This window comes from Crocuta crocuta, unplaced genomic scaffold (genome assembly GCF_008692635.1).
Source record: "Crocuta crocuta isolate KB4526 unplaced genomic scaffold, BGI_CrCroc_1.0 scaffold113, whole genome shotgun sequence".
In the NCBI taxonomy this organism is placed as follows: domain Eukaryota; kingdom Metazoa; phylum Chordata; class Mammalia; order Carnivora; family Hyaenidae; genus Crocuta; species Crocuta crocuta.
Window position 1 is genome coordinate 2,103,979 of NW_027530368.1, and position 9,520 is coordinate 2,113,498.

General features: G+C 35.8%; 1 protein-coding gene across 2 annotated transcripts in view; it reads right to left on the reverse strand.

Annotated features, from left to right (window-relative positions):
* ALMS1 (ALMS1 centrosome and basal body associated protein) overlaps positions 1–9,520 on the reverse strand; it is a 193,603-nt gene that overhangs the window by 149,445 nt on the left and 34,638 nt on the right. For both annotated transcript variants that reach the window (XM_077766284.1, XM_077766283.1), the window contains exons 4-5: positions 7,647–7,764; positions 4,421–6,569 (exon numbers count right to left, since the gene is read on the reverse strand). In XM_077766284.1, the coding sequence (XP_077622410.1) occupies positions 4,421–6,569; positions 7,647–7,764 (2,267 nt within the window). The remainder of the gene's footprint in view (positions 1–4,420; positions 6,570–7,646; positions 7,765–9,520) is intronic.

Here is a 9,520-nt window from a genome sequence, read left to right on the forward strand (position 1 = left end):
AATATAGTGTAAAAAAAAAAAAAAAAGACAATAGTAAGAGAAACTCTGCTTTAAACATAGCACAAAATTCTTAGTTTTCAATTACCCCACTCTTAAAGGAGACTTATTGAAGTACAGCTCATTAACATATACATCACATATATGATAGAGACCCTGTGTGTGTGTCCCCAGTACATATATGTACTGAATAGCAGCTTTTCTCTAGAGCTTCCAAAGATAGGAAGAAAAAATTTCTATTCCAATCATGACTACAATAAAATTTCATTAATATTGTTCAGTCATTAAAAAAATGAAATCTGGCTATTTGCAACAACATGGATAGCTCTAAAAGGTATAATGCTAAGTGAAATAAGTCAGAGAAAGATAAATACCATATGATTTCACTCATGTGGAATTTAAGAAACAAAACAAATGAACAAAGACAAAAAAACAAACCAAGAAACAAACTCTTAATTAAAGCGAATGAACTGATGTGTACCAGACGGGAGGGGGTTGTGGGATGGGTGAAATAGGTGAAGGAGATTAAGAGTACACTTATCACAATGAGCACTGAGTAATGTATAGAACTGCTAATGTACAGAATATTATATACATAAAACTAATATAACTGTATGTTAACTATCCTGGAATTAAACATCAGTAAATACATTTTTAAAAAATTCATTTTATCAAAGCTTCAAAACATACAGATATTAGAGTAGGTAATACAAAAGAAAATGCAGAATGAGAAAGATGAGAAGTATTTATTTTAGAGATCAGCAGGTCTTCATTACTAATTGAAAATGGGAGGAAATCAGGAAGAAAAAAATCAAGATTGGTTTATTTCCCAGTTTTTAATCAATAATGAAAAAAGAATTGAAGGTGATGAAGAAACCAAGAAATGCTAACTCTTCTATAAGAACTAAGAAAATTGGGGCGCCTGGGTGGCTTGGTCGGTTGGGCGTCCGACTTTCGCTTAGGTCATGATCTCGCGGTTCGTGGGTTCGAGCCCCACGTCGGGCTCTGTGCTGACTGCCAGTTCAGAGCCTGGAGCCTGTTTCAGTCTGTGACTCCCTCTCTCTCTGACCCTCCCCTGCTCACGCTGTCTCTCTCTCTCTCCTAGAAATAAATAAAACATAAAAAAAAAAACTAAGAAAATCTACAAGTCAGTCTGATTTCAGAAAAATGTCTGAGTTCTCTCGATATAGGCAAGTTGTGTTTGAGGTGATGAGAATGTTCACAAGAAAATTTCATGCAAGACAGCATATGGGTCTACCTCAAGAAAAATATTAGGGTCTAAAACTACAGGTGATAACCATCACACAGAGGAAAGCATTTAAACCTTGAGAGGAAATCAGGTCCTGGTGTAAGAGGGGAAACCAACAAAACAAAAATAAATCTAAAGATTAAACCTTAAATAATATTTAGTTACATGGCCAAAATAAGGAATACTTTATTGAGTAAACCTTAAATAATACTTAGTTACATGGCCAAAATAAGGAATACTTATTTTTTCATAGAAGCTAAAAGAATGTAACATGCTGCTACCAGGAACAAGGAGAAAGACAGAAAAAAATAATGACAGATAGGAGGAAACCACTGGTGAGAGTCTAGATTCAGCAAAATGAAGAAAACTAACAGCCAAGCAGTGCTACTATATACATTACCCCATCCAACATAACGATGCATGAGGTTATTACTATTCCTATTTCTTTGTAGATAAGTAGAAAGATCCTCCAAAGTCATCTGCCCAAGACACAAGGCTAACAAATAACTGAACAAGGTTCTGACTCCAAATCTCCACACTCCTTTCATGACCCCAAGCTACGTTATACATAAGTAGATGCCCAAATAATCATTTAGAGAAATGATGGTTACGTATCAAAGTAAGGCTAACAAGTATGAATGACTCTTCTGAGATACAGATGAGAATAAGAAAGAAACCAAGGAGCCGGCAAGCCCTCTGAGAGCAAGCTGAGGCATGCAGGAAGATTACTACCATATCTAGTTCCTTGTTTCCCTAATACTGGCATCATGCAACTCCCAGATCACAGAATGGAGCTAAGAGTGAAAGATAATACAAGGAAGATCCTCCCTGAACTGAAAAAATATACTTAAGGTTATAGCTGGGGGCAAATAAAATTTGGAATAGTGGTCAGAGGTCATCTTAGCACATCACTATTAACTGAATATATATTTACATTTCTTTAAATATATGTTATGTGTATAAAAAGCTGGGGCACCTGAGTGGCTGGGTCAGTTAAGCATCAACTCTTGATTTCAGCTCAGGTCATGATCTCATGGTTCATGGGATTGAGACCCTTGTCAGGCTTTATACTGCCAGCACAGAGCCTGCTTGGGATTCTCTCTCACTCTCTCTCTCTCTGCCCCTCCCCCACTCGTGTGTGCTCTCTCTCTTGCTCTAAAAATAAACAAAAAAAGCTGATTTAAGTTACATAAGTAGTACTATCAAAAAAATCAGAAACTCTAAGTTTAAAACTGATCATACTTATTTCTCATTCTTATTGATATTGACTTGGACCAATTCCCTGCAAAACCTTTACTCTTGCCAAAATAATGCAAAATCTTGGCTTTGGTTTCACTAACAAGTAGTTAAACAGGAAGACAATTTATGATATAGTGGTACATACATAGATAAGGTCAGTTTCAAATACTAGCTCCCCTACTTGCTAAATAATCATGAACAAGTTCCTTTAAGTATCAATTGCAAAATGGGGATATTAACAATCCAGGGGCGCCTAGGTGGCTTAGTCGATTAAGCATCCGACTTTCGCTTAGGTCATGATCTCGCGGTTCATGGGTTCGAGCCCCGCGTCGGGCTCTGTGCTGACTGCCAGCTCAGAGCCTGGAGCCCATTTCAGAGTCTGTATCTCCCTCTCTCTCTGACCCTCCCCTGCTCACGCTGTCTCTCTCTCTCTCTCCTAGAAATAAATAAAAATATTTAAAAAAAAAAACCAATCCTGATAGGACTGATCAAAGGACTAAATAAATTAATGTATATATGTAAATCTCTTAGCATAGTATTTGAGCACACATTGTTAGCTATCATTTTCTATCCCACTGTTGTTAGGCTGAAAATTAAACAATGCCTATTTTAGAATGTTAAAGAAAATAAAATTAACCTCATGGTTCTTTATATTTCAATTTTAAATAAATTCAATAATTATAAATAAAAGGAAAAGTTTATCTCAATATCTTTGTTCATTTTCTCCATCAACTGCCTGAACCTAAAGGCCTAAAAATGACTGTGTGCCAAACTAGCAGCTTTCTAATGACATACTAATTTTATACATGGAAGAACAGGAAAAGGAGAGTAACATTAAGTATACAATATCTACAGTATAACTAACTAAATTTAATGACTAACAAGATACAAGAATAGATTATAAGGAAGCCGACAGTATCTGACAGAAGAGGATGGGCAATGGAACCAAAGGAACATTAAAGTCAAGGGATCCAAGGATCCAGGCAAAAATGAAGCCCTCTATAAAAGAAAGATTGACACGGAACTTTCTTAACACCTCAGTGTTACTTTCTAGTACACACACATAATGCTAATAATGATATCGAGAGAGAAGGGAAGGAATGTGTGTATGCACAGATATGTGACTCATTTGGAAAGAAGCAGTTAGTTCCCTTTGGGGACACTAGCTAGTGTGGACAGTAAGCACCTCAGTATCCTTCCTGAGGAAACACTGGTTCTTATAATTTTCAAAACTCCTCTGAAGAGTCAAATCTTTCAGGAGATTCTAAACAGAAATATTTAAATCTTCCTGGGTCTATTCCAATGCTTGCACACTGAAAGCAAGAATGAAAAAAATGTACAACTGACTGTATCTATGAGTGAGTCTAATCTTAACACTGTCCCAAAGGTTCCTGCTGGCATGAACCAGCATGTCTCAATATGAAAGGCCTGGGAGCTCCAAAGGATGGCCTTTTCTAAGACACCACAGAACTCACTAATAAGGTCTACAAAATACAAACAGTTCTTTCATGCCAACCTGTAACAAATTAATGGAGCATATTCTTGTATGTCAGATGAAGACCAGACTGTAAGCCACATGTTGGTATCCGAGGATATAAATGGGTCCTTTACTGTTATCCCCATTTTTCAACTAAAATATTCTTTCCCTACCCCATAAGAAATGTCAAGTAGAAAAACTTACAGGCTCCTGAAAATCACTCTCTTGCTTAGATGGCAGTTTTAAGACAGACTGCCAATGCAGAGAGCTGTCACAAACCTCTAGATCATGAAGCACACTTTTAAAACCTGCTAGCTCAAGGCACTCACCCATCAGGTCACCTTGGTCACATACCTGGGCAACAGTGGAAAGTAAAAAAAAACAAGTAACAATACCATTTCCTGAAATGATACTAAAAAGACTACATTTCCCCCAACTATCATTTTATTGTGTCTCACCTCTCTTTGTAGATCAGCAACTCTTGTACTGTGTATAACAGCATTTTCATCTAGGCTACAGGATTCAGTATCATCATCCAGAGTATAGATGTCAGATTCAGCCTTCACCTGCAGCCCCTCTACAAAACAGGAGTCATTTTGCATAACTGTATGTAGACTGAAACTAGACTTGGCTCCCATAGGCTGAGGAATTTTACCTTGGCCTACATCAGCTTTCAGCAATGTCTCTTGGCCGACTGCAATTACTGATGCATTCCTGGTCACTGGTAAAATACCTTGTGACTTTGCACCACATATCATCAAGTTTGCTGAAAAGCTGCTTCCTACAGCTGTAGATGGACTTTCCATGATGTTACTAGAGTTTATATTCTTACCCAAAATATAGTTTGAGGAATCTGCAACCTCTTCAAAGCTTTGCTGCTTTAAATCTTGTAAGACCAACGAATCTGAAGTCCTTTCTTTCACTGGATGAAAAATGTTTGAAGATCCTACCTTCTCTGTATGGTCAAGAGCAGGAAAAGACTCTATCTTCCCAATGGGAAGAAATGGTTCATTGTCTAAATCACACTGAAATAAAGCTGGCTGTGCTTTGCCAATACCAACAGCCTGGGTGTGAGATTTTTCACTTAAAGAAGCAGATGACTTATGCTCTGGAATAAGAGCAAGTGGCTTAATGAACATTTCCTGAGGAACACTGGAGAGTGACTTTAAATTAGGATGCCAATACAGGGAACTACCACCATTATCTTTTTTATGCAACAATGGTTTTGAAGCTGCCAATTCAAACACCCCAGGAGTGGACGGACAACATGGACGACTAAACTTATCAAAGAAAGAGCTTTCATCATTATAATTTAATAGGGAAAGATGTGGATTTTTTGGTTCACTTTCTTGGCTATCATTTACTAAAGACTTACTGAAGTCAGTTTGGGTTTCATATACTGTGCCCTCTTTCTTGGAAGGCTCAATAGAGGCAATAACTGCCTCAAAGGCTACATTTTCAGAAGCATCAACACTTTTTCCACTAAAAGAAGAAGTTGCCTTTTGGTCTCTTTCCCCTTGAATATACAGTTGTTCTGATGTCTCATCCAATTTGGATTTAAGAGTCTGAAGAGGACCACCAGAAACCTCCATCTTATAGGTATCTGGTCCTCTAGAGTGTATATGTATTTCTGAAACTTGTATAGAATTATCAGGAACTACAACATTCTCAATATACTGTATTTCTGAAGATCTGGGAGGTACCTCTGAAAATACTAAAGTACTTCTACTCTCCTTTAGTTTAAAACCTTGAGATAATTCTTTCCCCAGACCTTCTTCATTTCTTGCACACCTTTCCAAAGAATCCGTCATTTCTTTCACCTCATTCTCAGCTGGAGCCCTTAAATAAACACTCTCCAAAAAATGACTATTAGCTGTCAAGGGAATGCCCTTTCCTCTTCTTTCCAACAGACAATGCCAGAAAAAATGAGACATTTTGTTATTAAAATGAGGAGCAACTTCCTGTGGAAAAGAAACACGGTCCTTACTGATCACATATGTTTCTGGATGGTGTGAAGTTTCCTGTCTGTTCCATGGCATACATGAAAAAGGGGCACTAAAATTGTCACTTCCCTCAGGAATTTTATTTTTATCAATTGTGTCAGATGAATCTGAATGAGAATCATGATCCTTACTGGTTAAATATTTTTCTGACTGCTGTAAAGCTTTCTGTTTCCAATACCGCACATATGAACAAGAATCATCAAAACTGTTACTTCCTTTAGGAGTCATATATTCATCACTTGTATCAGATGAAGCTGAAACTGAAACTTGACCTTCATCAGCTAAATTGGTTTCTGGCTCCTGAACTTCGTGTGTCTTCCATGCCATATATGAACAAAGAACATCATAACTATCAAAGTCTTTGGGGGTTTTCAGTTCATCATCTGTATCAGACGAAACCATCTCTTCTTTAGTCCCTTGTTCAGGAGGTAAAAAAGAGCGCTGAGACCCAACAGCTGTGCTACCTATAAGTGAGTGCTGAGATACACTAACACAACTGTTAACTAAGTCTGAAGCTACTTCTGACGCTGCCTGGAATAAAGCTTCACTTACTTCCGACGGTCGAGAAAACCATTCAGTATCTTCAGACTTACCAGGAATTCCCCTGAAAATATACAGTTAAAAATAAATAAATAAATAAATAAATAAATAAATAACACATTAAAAACATTTTTTAAATACTAACATGAAAAATATAATACTGATATGACACTGCAATCAAGATTATTTGAAAAGTGTGTTGAAAAACAAAGTTCTAATTTTAAATTCCCTTAAAGTGGCTAATGACTGAACAAGGCAAATTTCTTATAAACAGAAGATGAACTCCTATCCTATGACCCTAAAACAGTATTACCAAAAACTAGGAATATTTTTATGCTGCCAAAAAAAGATGAAATAAAAAATTCAAACTTTGCTATTTAAAATGTTTAATTTATCACCTACCATAATTTAATACGCATTTAACTTTCACTAATTCTTTTACTAGTCATGTATAGTGTTCTTAAAAACCCTTTAAGATGTGATCTATTCCTAAAACCCAACAGTAATGTATTGGTTGACTTATATACGGAACACTTTTCAAAGAAGTAATTTTAAGAGTATATATAGCAGAATGGCAAAGGTTTTTACTGTGTAAACATGTACAGTTTTTTTTTAACTTTTTTTATTTTATTTTATTTTTTTTTTTTACAAATAGTTTATTGTCAAATTAGTTTCCACATAACACTCAGTGCTCATCCCCACATTTTTTAACTTTTTTGAGTACAGGTGATGCACAGTCTTACATTAGTTTCAGATGTACAACACTTACCATGGTGAGCACTGCGTAATGAACAAAACTGTCAAACCACTATGTTGTGCACCTGAAGCTAATATAACACTGTATGTCAACTATACTTCAATAATAAAAATAAACTATGCCTCAAATGCTAGAATACATGAAAAATTATTTTTAAATAAGCTACAGTTGCCTGGCTCATTTTTACACATATGTTACTATGCCAAATTAATACACATCATGTCTTAACCTAGGGTCTCATTACCTTAAGAGTGTGTGCTGAGAATATCTAACCCCCACCCCAAAGTCTCACCTCAGCCTGAAGTCATTTATAATAGCAACAACTTAAAACAAGAAAAGAAAGAATAAAAAGGTTACATACAAATAAAAAAGAAACCATCCTACCTCAAAGGTGCAAAATCTAGTTCACTTTGTTGAAATAAGGAATCAGACCCAGGCTCTTGATCTTGTGTCAAACATGTCAGCAAAGGCAAATCAGGAGAAGCAAAGTTGTCTTGTATGACTACAAAGTTTTAAATATAAAAATGTTGTGAATGCTGAAAGTTAATTTCTTAGGTTACCCATGTAACAAAGAACCTAAATATGCTACCATCTGGAAGTCTCCACAAGCATCAGAATGATAACATACCAACAGCAACTACCATGTATTCATAGCCTGAAAAGGTCCCAGTCTTAAAGTACAATATTTCAATGAAAACCTTGAAGGATAGGTATTATTATCCCCATCTCACAGATGAGGAAACATAGTACAAAATTTAAGAAATATTATTTGTCCACAGTCAAATAGCTTAAGTGTCAGAGTGAGAACTGAACCTAAAGACTCTAATTTCTTAGCAAGTGCTCCTATCCATTATGAGTGTTTCTTTCCATCTTAGATCAGAGTGTAGTCCACAGGTTCCTGGGCATCCCGAAAATATTCTTAGGAGGTGTCTAGAATCAAAATTATATTCAAAATAACATTAAGATGTCATTTGCCTTATTCACTCTCATTCTCCCACAAGGGTATAGTAGAATTTTCCAGAAGCTGCATCATCTATGATATAGCAACATATTTTGAATGCAGAAGCAGATATCTAACTGTCTTCTACGAGTTCAAACATTACAGGGATTTTAAGTAAAACAATGTTACTCTTCTAAATAGTTATTTTCTAAAAAATATGTAATTTAACACATATGCAGCAATGGAGCTATTATTTTATAATGAGTTAATAAATATTTCAGAAATTTCTCAGTTTTAATTTCTAATAAGGGAAAATATCAATAAGCCACATAAACAAAAGCTCTTTGAAGTCCTCAATAATTTTAAAGTATGTAAAGGAGTCCTATGACCAAAAAGTTTGAGAACTGCTGATTCAAAAGAAAAATAATCCTTGGGGCTCCTGGATAGCTCAGTTGGTTAAGTGTCCAACTTAAAGATCTCATAGTTTGTGAGTTTGTGTGAGTTTGTGAGTTTGTCACTGTGCTGACAGTGCAGAGCCTGCTTTAGATTCTCTCTCTCTCTCCACCTCCCCTGCTCGCTGTCTCTCTTTCCCTCTCTCTCTCTCTCAAAATAAATAAACTTAAAAACAATTTTAAAAAAAGGAAAAATAATTCTTACAGATTTCTGAAGGTCAACTCAAATAACTTATTAAATATGCTTAAATATGTACAAAATAGGTATAAACTTATTTTTATAGCATTTATATAACTATAAAAGAATAAAGTTTTAATAGAAATAAAACTATAAAACCAACATTTATCTAATGCATTTTATCTAATATTAATTTAACTGGATATGTGACATTTTGCTAAAACTAAACTGTTCTTTTACTATGAATATAATACTGTTGCTACAGTATACTTTCTTGATTTCAGAATACCTATAATACCTCCCTATCATAACTGTCATACTCTTGTTTTAATCTTTGGTCTGTTTGCTTCCCACCTACACTGTCAACTTCATATCCACTTTATTCACAGCTGTATCCTCAGTGCCTACCAAAGTACTTGCTACACTTAATAGGCACTCAAAATAGATTTATTTACTTAATCAATTTATTAAAAAATAAGCAGCAGAGGCACGTGGGTGGCTCTGCCAGTTAAGCCCTTGACTCTTGAATCAGCTCAGGTCATGATCTCACAGTTCGTGAGTTCATCAGGCTTGGCACTAACAGCCATGAGCCTGCTTAGGATTCTTTCTCAGTCTCTCTCTCTCTCTCTCTCTCTCTCTCTCTCTCTCTCTCTCAGGCTTGGCACTGTCAGCCATGAGCCTGCTTAGG